Source organism: Schistocerca americana, chromosome X (assembly GCF_021461395.2).
Source record: "Schistocerca americana isolate TAMUIC-IGC-003095 chromosome X, iqSchAmer2.1, whole genome shotgun sequence".
In the NCBI taxonomy this organism is placed as follows: domain Eukaryota; kingdom Metazoa; phylum Arthropoda; class Insecta; order Orthoptera; family Acrididae; genus Schistocerca; species Schistocerca americana.
In genome coordinates, this window is record NC_060130.1 from 558,060,195 (window position 1) to 558,077,149 (window position 16,955).

General features: G+C 39.0%; 1 protein-coding gene across 2 annotated transcripts in view; it reads left to right on the forward strand.

Moving 5' to 3' along the window:
- The window catches only part of LOC124554888 (chloride channel protein 2), a 532,144-nt gene that overhangs the window by 448,035 nt on the left and 67,154 nt on the right, over nucleotides 1-16,955 (forward strand). For both annotated transcript variants that reach the window (XM_047128564.1, XM_047128563.1), the window contains exon 11: nucleotides 238-400. In XM_047128564.1, coding sequence (XP_046984520.1) covers nucleotides 238-400 — 163 coding nt within the window. The remainder of the gene's footprint in view (nucleotides 1-237; nucleotides 401-16,955) is intronic.

The window sequence follows — 16,955 nt, forward strand, 5'->3', positions numbered from 1 at the left end:
TATACAATGGCTTGTGATAAAGTGTTGAACCTGCTCCTGAAATGAAAGAAACAATATGTGTCGTTGCATGGAGTTGAAGTGTATAAAATTTCTTTTGACCACCAGTGGACTAATACACTACCTGATCAATGTAAACATGGAAAAATGAATTTCTTGATGTGCACTGAAATAGAATATTTGATTCTGTGTTGGTTATTTTTACTGAACACTCACATTTCCCTTTCTTTTTGCAAACAGTTCATATTCTCAATAATTGCCTCAACAATACCAGTGCCAGCTGGCAGCTTCATCCCAGTGTTCAAAATTGGTGCTGCTCTAGGCCGCATTGTTGGTGAACTAATGCATCTGTGGTTTCCATATGGAGTTCGTTATGGAGGATTAATCACGCCTATCATACCAGGTTTGTTAATATTTGTTCCATTCATAAACCATATACTTTTCAGTCCTCTTTATAACATATTAACACTTGAATTATAATATAGGATTTAATTTAATTCTTGCTTGTCTAAAGTCATATTCATAGGCAGCTGACTATTCATGCTCTTTCATGAGAGAGTGGAAGTAGTCTATTGTATCTTATATTTGTAAATTTATGGGTCTATGAGGTAGGAAGGAAGATAATATGTATAAGAAAATGTTTTTAAGAGGTCCCTGCAAAGATTACTTCAAAATTCTACACCGAAACACTCAAAATGTAAGAGGTCATTGTTGTCTTTGAAGTAAGTATTAATGTGTTCATAAACCAGAGACAGTGTGAGTGTTTGCCACACAGAGAACTTTGGGCATATAATTAACTTTCAAAAGTAATTACTTTGTAGTCATTCCAGCATTAACATGTACGATATAGTATAGTTTATGCAATGCCACTTATCAGAACAGAATGAAAAGCACAAATTACTATACAGCTAAAGGTACATCTTCAGGATTGGTGTTTGATCCAAATGCTGAAGCACTCAACACAAGTCGGAAGTTCCATGCGGCTTTTCGCGGATGATGCTGTAGTATACAGAGAAGTTGCAGCATTAGAAAATTGTAGCGAAATGCAGGAAGATCTGCAGCGGATAGGCACTTGGTGCAGGGAGTGGCAACTGTCCCTTAACATAGACAAATGTAATGTATTGCGAATACATAGAAAGAAGGATCCTTTATTGTATGATTATCTGATAGCGGAACAAACACTGGTAGCAGTTACTTCTGTAAAATATCTGGGAGTATGCGTGCGGAACGATTTGAAGTGGAATGATCATATAAAATTAATTGTTGTTAAGGCGGGTACCAGGTTGAGATTCATTGGGAGAGTGCTTAGAAAATGTAGTCCATCAACAAAGGAGGTGGCTTACAAAACACTCGTTCGACCTATACTTGAGTATTGCTCATCAGTGTGGGATCCGTACCAGATCGGTTTGACGGAGGAGATAGAGAAGATCCAAAGAAGAGCGGCGCGTTTCGTCACAGGGTTATTTGGTAACCGTGATAGTGTTACGGAGATGTTTAATAAACTCAAGTGGCAGACTCTGCAAGAGAGGCACTCTGCATCGCGGTGTAGATTGCTCGCCAGGTTTCGAGAGGGTGCGTTTCTGGATGAGGTATCGAATATATTGCTTCCCCCTACTTATACCTCCCGAGGAGATCACGAATGTAAAATTAGAGAGATTAGAGCGCGCACGGAGGCTTTCAGACAGTCGTTCTTCCCGCGAACCATACGCGACTGGAACAGGAAAGGGAGGTAATGACAGTGGCACGTAAAGTGCCCTCCGCCACAGACCGTTGGGTGGCTTGCGGAGTATAAATGTAGATGTAGATGTAGAATATTCTGCTGCTGCATGAAATCTGCAGTGAAGCTGCTGTGCACTATATATTAAGTGAAGTATCTTTACAGTGTGAAGAATGTAGAATGATCCTTGAGAAATAATATCATAGGTCTGAATTACAAATATTAAGTAACTGCATCTCGAATTCAACAGATAGAAAATCTTAAAAGAATGAACTTGATCACCTTCCAATAAAAATTCCAAACTGTAATTTTGTCATGGTGTAGCTATCTGCACACAAAAGCTTGAACACAGTCAAATAATCCTCTATAATTATGATTGATTTAACCCATAAACTGTTCTCAGAAAATGATTGCTAAAAGAGTAAATTATGACATTGTACCAGTTACATAGAACAACAGATTTCTAGTGCTGCAAGTGGTTAGTGATGAAAATATATCAGTCAATCTATGTGAGGAAGTTTCTGAGCACAAATGTAGACAGACAATGAGTAAAAACAGTAAAATAATATATGACTAGACAGTCATCATTGTGGACCAGCAGAACCCATGTCAGTTTTCAAAGCAAAAAGAAACCAATTTAATCAAATCTTGTCCTCCCTTTTCAGTAATAATTGACCTAGAACTATTTGCTGATCGTAGTAATGTACATATAAACAATTGTTTAGTCCTAACAAATGAGTTGAATGATATTTATAAAAATGAAACAGAAATAGCTCCAAGAAATTTGAAAGTGTGCTTCCGCCTTCGACTGAGGAAGGCATGCTCTGAGGACAATCGGCAAACTGCAACGGGAGCGTGAGTGAGCACTGTATATATAAGCCATCCAGAGGGAGCTGCTGTCAGTCACATGACATCTGCGGTGCTATGATATCTGATATTGCCAACTTTTTCAATTGAAATTAATCGATTGTCACGCTGTTGCTGCAATGTTGACATCCATATCTTATCCAGCTTAATGTCTTCATCTCTTATATTAAAATTATTGCAGTGTTTGGCAATCTCAATGACCTCTCTGTACATTCACGCATAATAATGTGACATCTTTGCTTTGATGCTTGCCTCACTAAACTTTATTTCGTGAACACCTTCCTGAAACACATGTTCAGCTACAGCCGATTTATCAGTGTGTCCGAGGTGGCAGTTCCTTTTATGTTCATGCAGACGGGTATTGACGCTTCTTTTTGTTGTGCCTATATAGACCTGACCACAACTACATGGAATTTTATAGACACCTGGTGTAGCTAGAGGATGTCGTTCATCTTTTATGGATCTTAAACATTATTTTATTTTCGTGGTGGGTCTGTTAACAGTTTCCACATCGAACTTGCTTAAGATTTTTCCAATGCAATCAGTGACCTTACTGATAAATGGTAAGAACACTTTCCCCTTGGGTTGGTGTCAATCTTCGTCCATCCTGGTTGTCAGTCTAGGGTGTAGTGCACGATCTATCTCTCTGTTGGAATACCCATTCTTCTTGAAGCACTCTAAGGTATTCAATCTCATCATCCAAGTGAGCTAGTTCACATATTTTGTGTACCCTGTCTATTAATGTTTTAATCACCCCTCTTTTATGTCTTTGGTGGTGGTTAGAATCTTTCTGCAGATAGCGATCAGTGTGTGTGTCTTTCGTGAAAGGCTTATGACCCAATCATCCGTCCTCTCTTTTGATTACAATCACATCTAAGAAGTTCAGGTGACCATCAATTTCCTTTTCCATAGTGAATTGAATTCTTGGATTAATACTATTCAGATGTGACAGGAAGGCATCCATTTCCTCTTTCCCATGGGTCCATATAACAAATGTATCGTCTACATATCGATACTATCTGGCTGGTCTTTTTCTAGCTGTTTGCAGCACCCATTGTTGAAAGTTCTCCATGAACAAGTTAGCCACAGCTGGACTAAGAGGACTCCCCATAGCCACCCCATCAATCTGTTCATAAAAACATTATTATATTGAAAATAAGTTGTTGTAAGGCAATGTCTGAATAATGCCAAAATATCACTAGGAACAATGTCCGCTAAGTGATCACATGTATAGCGGACATTGTTCCTAGTGATATTTTGGCATTATTCAGACATTGCCTTACAACAACTTATTTTCAATATAATAATGTTTTTATGAACAGATTGATGGGGTGGCTATGGGGAGTCCTCTTAGTCCAGCTGTGGCTAACTTGTTCATGGAGAACTTTCAACAATGGGTGCTGCAAACAGCTAGAAAAAGACCAGCCAGATAGTATCGATATGTAGACGATACATTTGTTATATGGACCCATGGGAAAAAGGAAATGGATGCCTTCCTGTCACATCTGAATAGTATTAATCCAAGAATTCAATTCACTATGGAAAAGGAAATTGATGGTCACCTGAACTTCTTAGATGTGATTGTAATCAAAAGAGAGGACGGATGATTGGGTCATAAGCCTTTCATGAAAGACGCACACACTGATCGCTATCTGCAGAAAGATTCTAACCACCACCAAAGACATAAAAGAGGGGTGATTAAAACATTAATAGACAGGGTGCACAAAATTTGTGAACCAGCTCACTTAGATGATGAGACTGAACACCTTAGAGCGACCTTCAAGAAGAATGGGTGTTCCAACAGAGAGATAGATCGTGTACTACACCCTAGACTGACAACCAGGATGGACGAGGATCGACACCAACCCAAGGGGAAAGTGTTCTTACCATTTATCAGTAAGGTCACTGATTGTATTGGAAAAATCTTAAGCAAGTACGATGTGGAAACTGTTATCAGACCCACCATGAAAATAAAAGAATGTTTAAGATCCGTAAAAGATGAACGACATCCTCTAGCTACACCAGGTGTCTATAAAATTCCATGCAGTTGTGGAAAGGTCTAGATAGGCACAACAAAAAGAAGCATCAATACCTGTCTGTGTGAACATAAAAGGAACTGCCACCTCAGACACATTGATAAATCGGCTGTAGCAGTACATGTGTTTCAAGAAGGTGATCATGAAATAAAGTTTAGTGAGACAACCGTCATAGCAAAGATGTCACATTATTATGTGCGAACGTACAGAGAGGTGATTGAGATTGCCAAACACTGCAATAATTTTAGTAGAAAAGATGAAGGCATTAAGCTGGATAAGATATGGATGTCAGCATTGCTGCAACAGCATGACAGTCGATTAATTTCAATTGAGAAAGATGGCAATATCAGAGATCATAGCACAGCTGACGTCATGAGATTGACAGAGGTGCCCTCTGGACGGTTTATATATACAGCGCTCACTCACGCTCCCATTGCAGTTTGCCGATTGTCCTCAGAGCATGCCTTCCGCAGTTGAAGGCGAAACGTCAGGGGAGCGTGTTATGTATGGACCATGGCATCTCAGCCCAGAAGTGTTAAGTGATGACAAATGTCATTGTCTGAAATATACTACAGTGGTATGATTTAAAAAATAATCGTGTGTAAATATGGAAATCAAAGTTGCAAACAAACTTTACCGAGATATTTACAGCCCCTTCAGAAATTCCATATTATGGACATGGCTTGTATTTGAATATTATGAAATACTCAAAGAAAATGATCTATTGACACATGACCAGTACATATTCAGAAAATATCAATCCTGTGAAACAAAAATGCCTTTTTATTCACATGAAGTAATGTGTGCTATCAACAGGTGATCTCAAGTTGCTACCATACTGTTAGATTTCTAGAAGGATTTTGACATTGTTCCTCACTTAAATTAGAGTCATCACATTGAAAATGTTGCAACTAAAGACTGTGTTTTATTGACAGAACACCTTGAAGATGAAACAAAACAACTAAAAACCGTGCCTGTGATATACTTGTCCACTCTGTTTTGGGGTATTGCTGGGCAGTGTGATATCCTTACCAGATGGGATTGACAGAGCACACTGAAAAAGTTTGAAGGAGAGCACCTTGTTCTGTTTTACCATGAAATAAGGGAGAAAATGTCTTGAGTATGATACATGAGTTGGGGTAGCAATCAGTTTTTCATTGCAGCAAGATTTATTCACAAAATTTCAATCACCAACTTTCTCCTTCAAATGCAAATTATTGTACTCCCACCTACATTGAGAGAAATGATCATCATAATAAAATAAGAGGAATCAGAGCTCACACAGAATCCTTTACATGTTCATTTTTTCCATATGCTATTCAAGAGTGGAACAGTCAAGAAATAGCCTAAAGGTGGTTCTATGAACTCTCAACCAAGCACTTAAGTGTGAATTACAGAACATTCATGTAGATGTAGATGTACTGGTCACAGATTTCATATTGGATGTGGCCATCCTGTGAACAGATGAGGCAAAAAACTGATATCCAAAACTATAGCCATCATTGTTTCAGAAAGAAAACCTTCTAAGAAGCTGACTACAAATTGGCAATCATTAGCCAGTGCTGGGACAAAGGTTGAATCAAACAAATAGCTAAACACAACACTAGGAAGAATAGAAATAAAACAGCATTTGTAGCAAGAACAGTAGGTATAACAACACAAATAGCAGTATCACCATAAGAAGAAGCAGCTGTGCAAACAATAATAGTAACAGTGAAAATAGTAGCCATACCAACAAAAACAGCAAAAGTAGCTACAGCAATGGTAGCAACAGCAATAGTATATACAGAACCAACAATAGCAGCATCATCTGTATTGTCTACTGCAACAATAGACCCAATAATAGTACTGACAGCAGAACCAATAACAGTAGCAGATGCAATGTCAGTAAGATCACTAACAACAGTAGTAGCAGCAAAAGTAATAGTCAAACCAGCAACAATAATAGCAGCAGAAATAAAACCAACAACCATAGTATCATCGGTATCATCTCCAGCATCAGCAGCAGTAGCAGATGTATCATCAGCAATGCCATCAACGACAGTAGCAGTAGCAGAACTAGCAACAGCATAAGTAGCAACATCATTTTCAACACTGTGAACAGTAGTAGCATATCAGCATAAGATACTTTGCTGACTACTGGTACAGTGCTAGAACCTATCGGAAGAAGCACCAGGAACCACACACCTAAAGAATAAGAAATTTTGGCCTCCAGGGGAGGGAAAAAAGTGCTATCATGAATACAATAATAAGTCTGAATGAGTTTTATTTTAATGTTCAATATTCTATGTAAAAAACAAGAGGAATTAGAAGAGCTACTAACTAATGAAGTACCCAATATATTTATAGTTACTGTGCTCTGGTTAACTGAAAATAATTTAAAAATCACCACCCTTATTTGATATAGAAAGAGGCCTGTAGTAAAACACACAAATAAGTACACATAGAGTGACCAAATCACTTCAGTGAGAAAGCAATCACAAGTTCCAAACAAAGTCTGTGTACATAGGTAGACCAAGCCCAAACAGGTGATAAGCATCCCAAGAGTGGAATCAAGTGAGCATACAAATGAAACATAATAGAATGAGAGAGAGAGCCCTCCACACTAGGATTATAATAGGTAAGTCGCTAGTCTGATTTGCATGGTGGTGTTGTCTGCGGGCTGCATGTGCCAAACTTGTTGTAATGCTACTGTTGCTATTTCATTGTTCTGCTGTCTAGTGGATGGACCTGTGCCACCATTCACCAGTGCAGGCCATCATAACGAAATGAACTAGTGCCCCACATCTTATTATGTTCACAGCCATCAACAGCAGATGTCGTAACATAGGGTTACCATAGTCCTCTCTCCTTGGTGGAGTGACTGTGAGATGTCCCTCTCCTGCCAGCATGTGGCACCCAGGAAAGTGACATCCGTGTCTTCTGGGGCACTGTCAGTGGGCACCTGTGGAAAAGCCAAATGTCTCCCATTGGCTGGCATGGAGAGTAGGGCTGGAAATGATCCTGGCAGTGATGGCTCCACCACATGGAGACACCTGCAGGCGAGACACCATCTGGAGGGCATGCTGATGCTAGAACAGGATCCATGGGGCCTCTGGGGTCTCTTGGGCAGGGGTAGGAACTGGATGGTAGGCACCTACTGACACCTGGTGCCACCTGTTGTTGATGAGGTTTGTTCAAACCCAGTCCCTGATGCTCACACAGAGGGCTAGAAAAGACATTGGAGAAGGGTGAAGTAGACAAGTTGCACAAAGCATAGGAGATGGAAGCAGAAACAGGGAAAGGGGATCCATTAATGGTGTCCTCCATTTGTAGCATGGAGTTTGTTTGACCCCAATGACTTTGAATGACCGCTAGGATCCAACACTTGGGGCGATGAAAAGCATGAGCCCAGGTGGGGTCCCTAGCATGTATCACTGCAACAGAGGCATAAAGAAGGATGCAGGGCAATTAGCAGGAGGTTGAGGAGCTGGCACAGCTAGCGTCTGTGCAGCACTTCTGCTGAGCTCTTCTCACCCAACACCGTGGATGCATCAGAACTGAGAAAACAGGTGACTGCATCTTCAGCCAAGGCATCCCCTATGTACTCCTTCAACTTTGTCTTTAAAGTCCAGATAAGATGTTCTGCTTCCCCATTCATCTGATGGTGAACAAAGGTGCCCTGATATGGTGGATGCCATGTTGCCAACAAAAACCATGAAAAGTCTATGAGATAAACTGTGGGCCATTTCCCTCACCAAGGTGTGGGGTGAGACCTTTGATGGAGAAGATTTGGGTGAATGTCCACATCATTGATTTCACTGCTGTTGAGCAGCAGTTTACTATCTATGGAAATTGAGAGTAGGCACCTATGACCACCAACCAGTAAGTGTCAAGAAAGGAGCTGGCAAAATCTAGGTGGACTCACTCCCATGGCTGTGGAGGTTCTGGCCATAGAGACTGACACTGCCATGTAGCATCCTTGTGATCTGCACTCCTAGAACAAGTGGCAATTAAATGTACAGTCTCAAAATCAATCTCTGGCCAATAGGCATGACCTGTCCAAGTGACCATGGTGCTGTAGGTGAAGTATGTTCCACCTAAAGGACACCAGAATGCCCATGCCCTTCACAGCATGTTCTGTAGATAGCAGAATAACACCATGAACAGGAGTTAATCTATGGTGAAGCACAAAAAATTATGAACGAGATCTGATGCATGAACTAAAGGCCATTATGGCCACCAACAATGAATACACTGTCCCATCTGATGAAGTACAGAATCTGAGCTGACCACATGGGTGATGCAGAGGCCAGTAATAGGAAACCTGTCCACTGTCCAGTGAGTTTCATCATCAAGATAGAAACAAAGAACTTCAACCTCATCAAAGATGGGCAGGGGCTGAATGAATACTACCTACCTGGCTGGTAGATGGCTAGGCACAGAGCTGAATGAAGACTGTCTGTCATTTCTGGAATGCTTTGTTTACAGGCAAGTGTCCAAACAGTCCATGTGCCATTCTTGAGCAATTAATTGAGAGGACATGCTACTGCAGCTACCTGTGGCATGAACTTGTGGTAATACTTGACTTTTCCAAAAAAATGTCTGTAGCTCCTTTGCATTAGTAGGACAAGGGGCAGCCTCAATTGCTGCAGTATGACATGGCCCAGGTATTCAGTACAGGGTTGCAAGAAGTATGCATCAAACAAATTGCACTTGAGACCCACTTCCCACCATGTCTGAAATGGAAGCCAAAAGTTGGTGAAGATGGTCTTTGTTGGTGGGACCTGTGACAACAATGTCATCAAAGTGGTTGAGACAACAAGGGATTAATTGTTTGAGTTGCTGCAAATCATGTTGAAAAAGAGCTGGAGTGCTAGCAACTCAGAAAACCAAATGGTTTTCCTGGTAGAGGCCATATGGTATTTTGAGAACAAGAAGCTGACATGAATTTTCATCAAGCAGGAGCTTTACATGTGCTTCTGACAAATCCAGTTTTGAAAAATACAATTCTGCCATGAGTTCTTCTGGATGGAAAATGGGCTGTGTATCGACTACAGATTGCAATTTGACAATCACCTGAAAATCACTCCAAAGGCAGAGTTTGCCTGTTGACTTCTTAATAATCACCAAAGGCATAGCCCGTCGACTGGATGATATAGGTTCCATGATACCCAATGCTGACAGCCTGTATAGTTCTTCTTTCATTTAATCATGAACTGCCAAGTGCACATGTTGGACATGAAAAAAAGTTTGTGCAGTGGGTTTGATGGTGATATGTTCCACATTATGCGTAGCCTTGCCTAGCCCAGGAAAAAAAGGATGGAAAATCTTGATAGAGCACAAGGTCTGACACTAAAAGTACCAAATTGGTGATATCTGTGTCAAACAGATTTTCTGTAAAGGCGCTGTATGCCACAAGGACTGTCAGTGAGTACACAACCATTTGCCATAAAGTGTCCCAGAATAGGAATTAATTGCCAGTTATTACTGGCAAGACAGCACAAAGTAGGGGACAGTAGAGGGGAACTGAGATGCAGGTAAATGTTAGAGTTCAGAAGGGATGCTGCTGCACCCATATCCATTTGCAAGCAAAGGGGTGTGCCATTGATATGCACATAGATAAACAGTTTGTTACAAACAGTCGCAAAATTGCAGCATGCATGGTTAACAGCTTGAGGATTCGAAGTCACAGCCCAGAGCCTACTGAGAGTTGCGCACCATTGCTGTGTGTCCTTACTTTTGTCAGTGATGGCAAGCAGCCCAATACTGAGGGTAGGCAGCTGGTCATATTAAACAAAACAATGGGGCAGAAAGGCAGGGGCTTGTGGATGTTTGTCTACTGTGGCTGAGTGTGTTTGTGGAACACAGCAGCTGGGTGTACTGCACTGCCATGAATTCTGCCTCTGAAGGCATGCTGGAACATGAGTGCTCACTGTCATCTCAGATGATAGGGGCCATATCAGCCCAGGAATCTAACTGATGGACTGCAGCCCAGGAAATTTCTAATAATAATAATAATAATAATAATAATTTTATTGTCATTCGGCCATTACAGCAATAGACAACGTCATATACATACTAAAATACAATTAATAGTTTGAAAGAAACAACAGGTTTCTTGTTAACATTATAGTATTATATTACAGTTGATAAATTCTCTTATGTCATAGAATGGGTGGAGGACTAGCCAGTCATGAATTGTTTGTTTGAATAATTGTTCAGGTAATTCTTGAACAGATTGAGGAAGTTTATTAAATAATTTGTACCCCATGATTTCGTAGCTGTTGAGTGACTTTGACAACCTGTGGTAAGGAATATAGAGGCACCTATTCCTTCTTGTATTGTGGCCGTGTACATTTTCTCTGGTTTTTGTTTCTGGTAATTTCTTCTTCGTATAAATTAGAACATAGTATATGTACAAGTTTATAACAGTCATGATTTTCTGTTCACAGAACAATGGTTTACAGTGTGCCTTATATGCAGAACCAGTAATTATCCTAATAGCTTTTTTTTGCAGTATTAATATGTCATGTACACAGCTAGAGTTCCCCCACAAAATAATTCCATATGTTATTATACTCTGAAAGAATGAAAAATAGGATGTTCTAACATATTTTTCAGGAACACAATCCATAAGTCACCTTAACAGGTAAATAACTCTAGACAATTTACCACTAATATATTGTACATGTTGACCCCAAGATAATTTATCATCAATGTATACCCCCAAAAATTTGACATAACTTGGATCGTCTGACAGAAGCTTGTCTCTAAGACTACAGACCATCTGCTGTGTTTTGTTTTCATTCAGCAGGAATCCATTTGCCTTGAACCAATAGGATGCTTGGTCAATTGTCTTTGCTGCACAAGTTTTAAGGCTATTGAAATCCTCACTAGCATGAAGAAATGTTGTATCATCTGCATACAACACAGTGGTGGACTTGATAAATGACGGCAGATCATTTATCATTATCAGGAACAAAAAGGGGCCCAGCACAGATCCCTGTGGAACACCTACCTTGACTTGCTCTATACTCGACATTTCTCTCCCTACACAAACAACTTGCTTACGATTCTGAAGATATGATTTTATTAATTTAAGGCTGTTATGTCTAATGCCATAGAATTCCAGTTTTTCTAGGAGTGGCTTATGCTTTACACAGTCAAAAGCTTTGCTTAGATCACAAAATGTGAGTTGAGCATAGCCCTTATCCTCAAACACTTGATGTAAGTATTTGACTACAAAGTCTATAGCATCCACAGTAGACAACTTTTTCCTAAAACCATACTGAGATTCACTAATTATTCCTAATTTTTCAAAATAGACAGATAGCTGTTGGTAAATTACACATTCCAGTATTTTAGAAAAAGCTGGGACTATGGAGATTGGTCTGTAACTGCAAGGTGAGTCCATATCTCCCTTTTTATATATTGGAATTACCCTAGCCACTTTGAGTTCTTTGGGAAAATATCCTTCAGATATGCATTTATTTATACAGAATGTTAAGGGGTACACAATATAGTCTATTACTTTCTTTAGTAAATTACAGGATATGTCGTATATATCTACACTGTCTGAAGATTTCATCCGTTTTACAATGCTTAGGACATGACTAGGTGAGACCTCGGAGAACATAAACGTACCAGTGTCTGTTGGTGTTCTGCAAACATTTTTAGAAAGTAACTCTGATGAATTGATATCAGGTTTGATTATAGTATTTCCTACATTTTCAACAGATTTAATAAAGAAATCATTGAATTTTTGGGGACTTATATTAATTTTTTTGCTTCTTACATCTTTAGCAACACCATTTATTAATTTCCATGCAGCTTTGCACTTATTTGTAGAATTATCAATGGTATTGAAATTATGTGCTTTTTTGGCTTCCACGATGGCTTTTTTATACTCATTCCTGCATTTTATATAGGCTAATCTGGTATGTTCTGTTTTCTGATTGCTACATATATTGTGCAACACCATAACTTGGTTTTTCATACTTGATAATTGTTTAGTGAACCATGAATTTTGTCTGTTTGTAGCCCTGTTTGTAAAGCCTTTGTCAGTTAATTTGCATTTCTTTATGGGGATATTGTCATTAAATTGTGTCAGAAATGTTTTAAAAAATCTCTCAAATAATAGTTTCCCTGACAAATCAGCACTAAGACTATAACTTGTGTCATCATGACATTGGTTGAACCAGTCTCTCTCAGCAAGGGACTTACAGAGCTGAACAATTTTGTCATCTGTGACAGGCCTGGTGATTATAACTTTTGGGACAGGCTTAGGAATATTACTATTATCAATACAGAACCTACTTGTATAGTTTAAAGATACAGAGTCATGATCTGAAAATGGAAACGCTGTAACAGCACATGATTCTTCTGTAGTTTTAAAGTTGACAAAAATATTGTCAAGACATGCTTTATCTCTTGTGGGCCTGTTATTGATTGAGTGCAAATTGCACTGTCTTAAAAGGTTTTTCAACTCAGTCACAGTACGTTTATGTGTTGTTATATCAAAATCCGCATTCAGATCTCCACCAATTACTATGTCATAATGCAACCATCTGGTCATGCTTCTGCTGTCTTAAGTATTTCTTCTAAGGAGGGGGTGGAGGTCTTCAAACTGCAGTGTTCAATGGCAGACCTCTTTATTGGGGTTTGGGGCTGCCCTAATGATATGGTGCCAAACCATTGTGTCCACAGAAGATTCTTTAGACTGAGCAGAAACAAAATGACACTTGTGACTTAAACCTTGCAGCTCCACATCCCAAGTCCAATAAGATTGGCAAGGTTGTTTTCTGCACTGATAAAACTGCACTCTCATGGAAACCACATGAGCGTGTCTGCAATAATATGAAGTCAGAAAATGACACATTTCATCAAATGACTGAAATGCAGGATCCTGAAAGGGGGAGGGGGGAGAAGCAAACTTCCCTAACAGGTTGTATGTTTGGAGAGAGATTCATGACAGAAAGATAGGTTTAAGAGAGTCAGTGTCTTTGACCTTGAAGTCTGTGAAGTGTTGCTGTAGGCATTTCTCATAACACTCCCGGTCTTCGTCAACTTGATGTAGAGAGGGAAAGGTGACGGAAAAAAAAAAACACATGGGAATAATGAACCGTACTTTTCACCACTTGTGTTGTAACACATACAAATAATTACATATAAATTAACCAAATCACTTTAATGGGAACACCAGTCATGAAACCCATATAAAATCAATGTGCATAGCTAGGCTGAGTTGAAACAAGTAACCAGTGTCCCAAGACCAGAATCAAGGGAGCAGACCAATGAATCATAAAATTATGAGGAAGAGAGCTCTCCACTCCAGAATTGTAATAGAAAGGTTGCTACTCTGATTGGTGAGATGTTGCTGCCCTTGGGTTGTATGCACCAGCCTCACTTTGATCCTGTCATTGCTGTTTGACTGTGCTGCCACTTTGGTGGCCAGACCCCTACCACCGGGCACCAGCATGGGCAAGTTGAATTGTAACCAGATGGGTCTGTCCTCCATATTTTGATATGTTCATAACCAACATGGTGCAGGTATGGTAGATGTGGTAACATAGGTCTACCACAATGCCCAGTTATTGTAGATCTAACCATAAACATGGAAAGTAGCAATATATGTGAACAGTAAGCTATAGGATTGTACTCCTTAGCATATGATGAATGCACAGAAATGTTATTCAAGGTAGCTGCTACACAAATAAAATACATAGGTGAAAAACACATTCTGCATATGCCATCACTCACCAGGCTCATAAACTAAAAGCATCTTCCTGGAACTTGTTTTGCTACTGAATAAAGCCATGAGGCAGTTTCCATGTATAATAATAAACTGAGACCTTTATTATTGATGTGATGAAAGATGGTTGCTGAACTAGAAACTTTTCAGACATTTTAGGAACATATAATTTCCATTGTCATGTAAAAATGTGACCAAATGTAGTGGTACATCCTGCGTATTAACAGAGCATGTTTTGTCAAATATATTCACTGAGTGACTAAATGTCCAGGTTATAAACTCTGCTGTTGTGAGCCACCTTCACCTAATAATTGAGTTATGAGTTGAGATAAATAAATAGGACAATACAGAAGTATATCTAGGATAAACTAAACCATGAAATTTAACTTTGTTACTCGAATCAGAAAACTTGAGCAATACATGTGTGGGGACAAGTCAAAGAAAAAATAAGAAACCTTTGGTGGTATTTCAAGGTCCAGTGCGAATGTAGTTTGCCCAGAGGTACACAGGACTATTAGTGGTAAATGCAACAAGGAATGGGTTACACTGTAAATTATAAATACTAGAGAAAAAGTGAATGGAATGTGTAAAAATTTAATGGAGAGAGAAACTGTGGCTCATCAGAGAGAGTTTTGGGCATAAGTCAAAAGCACACAGTAAAATACTGAGAGAAGCTAAAGCTGGACATCAATCACTAGACATTCTTACATCTGTAACAAGAAGTCAACAAGGTGATCTGATTTTTGTATTTTTTTCACTATTAATGGTATGTGAAGTTCAGAACTCGAGTACCATTTACCAAAGCAGTCAGGTGCAACTCTCAACAATTCTTGAGAAAATCAACTTTGAAATTTTCTGACGATCTCTAAGAGGCTAAAGTTAGGTTATTTATTCAGCAAGCAGCATAGCTGTGTGCTAGAATGCATTCAGTAATCTGTCAGGGATCAAACCCAGGACCCTCCACAGGGTTGGTGTGCCCTGTGGGGGGCCCAGGGTTTGTTTCCTGACAGATTCAAACTAAGCATATAGCAAACTCAATGGTATTGTTTCCAACTACTGAGGAGGATGTATGCAATGTTGTAAGGCAATTAAAGAACAAAAACTCAGTAGGTTTAGATGAAATCCCAATGTGTGCGGTGAAAAAATTCCTAAATGGTATCGAAGCTCCACTAACAGAAATCGTAAATGAATCCTTCAAAACTGGTTGCTTCCCTGACAATGCTTTTCCAAAGTGGTAGAAACAATAATGAAAAATGGTTTATGAGCTATCTAAGTAAATTCAACCTCCTCTGCAATGGCCAGCATGGTTTCAGGCCTGGTAGAGGTACAGAATCTGCAATAGCACAATTTACAAAACCAGTTTTAGAAACACTGGATGAGAACAGCCATGTAACTGGCCTTTTCCTATGCCTATCTAAGGCATTTGATATAGTTGACCACCAGAAGCTGTCGCATAAGTTAGAGGCACTAGGAGAAAGGGGAGTGGTTTCATTTATATCTAGAAAACAGAGCACAGTCAGTAGAGATCATACATGTCTCCAGTGGATCAAAGTACATTTAGAAACATATATCTGATCCACAATATTTCAATACTGGAGTCCCTCAAGGAAGTGTACTGGGACCAGTATTGTTTCTGGTGTATATAAATGATCTCCCACAGTATATCAGCCAAGGAGAGAAGATATTGTTTGCTGATGACAGCAACATAGTAATCACCAGTAAGACACCAGCACAAATGCTGGAAAATTCTACTGAAGTGCTGAGGGATGTTCACAAATTGTCTCAGGAAAACAAAGTAACTCTCAACATAAAGAAAACAAATACAAGATGCTTTAGAATCAACAGAAAATAGAATACCTTAAATTTAAAACTAGATAATATCTCCATAGATGATGAACCTACAACAAAATTCTTAGGTTGCACATTGACAGCCAAATGAAGTGGAATGAACATGCTATGGAACTTCCGAAAAAGATATCCACAACATCTTATGCACTTAGAGTCCTTGTATCCACATGCAGTAATGAATGTTTGCGAACAGTATACTTTAGTTATGCTAATTCAGTAATCAGTTATGGTATTATTTTCTGGGGAAACAGTGCTCAAAATTTACAAACAGTATTTAAAATGCAAAAGAGAGCAGTAAGAATTATAACAAAAAGCAGTAAGCAGGCCCCCTGCAGAGAACTTTTCAAAACATTAGAAATTCTAACTGCTCCTTGTAAATTTATATTCAAAACCATAGTGTACATCAAGAAAAATATAGAAAATTATAGCACAAATAGCAGTTTTCATAACTATAGTACAAGAACAAGTCACTGTCTTCACCTAGACAGGAAGAATAAACATAAGACTCAAAATAGCTTCTTGTATGAAGGTGTAAAACTGTATAATAAACTGCCACAGAAAGTAAAAGAAACCGATTACATGTACCACTTTAGGAAAAATCATAAATTGTTTTTGCAAGAACACTGCTTTTACACTGTAAGTGAATTCCTTAGTACAAAATGATTGTAAATAACTTTTGTTTCACAATATTTAACTATATGCAACATTTCAATAAGGAGCAAAGAGGATTGTAAATAACTTATATGTCATAATGTTT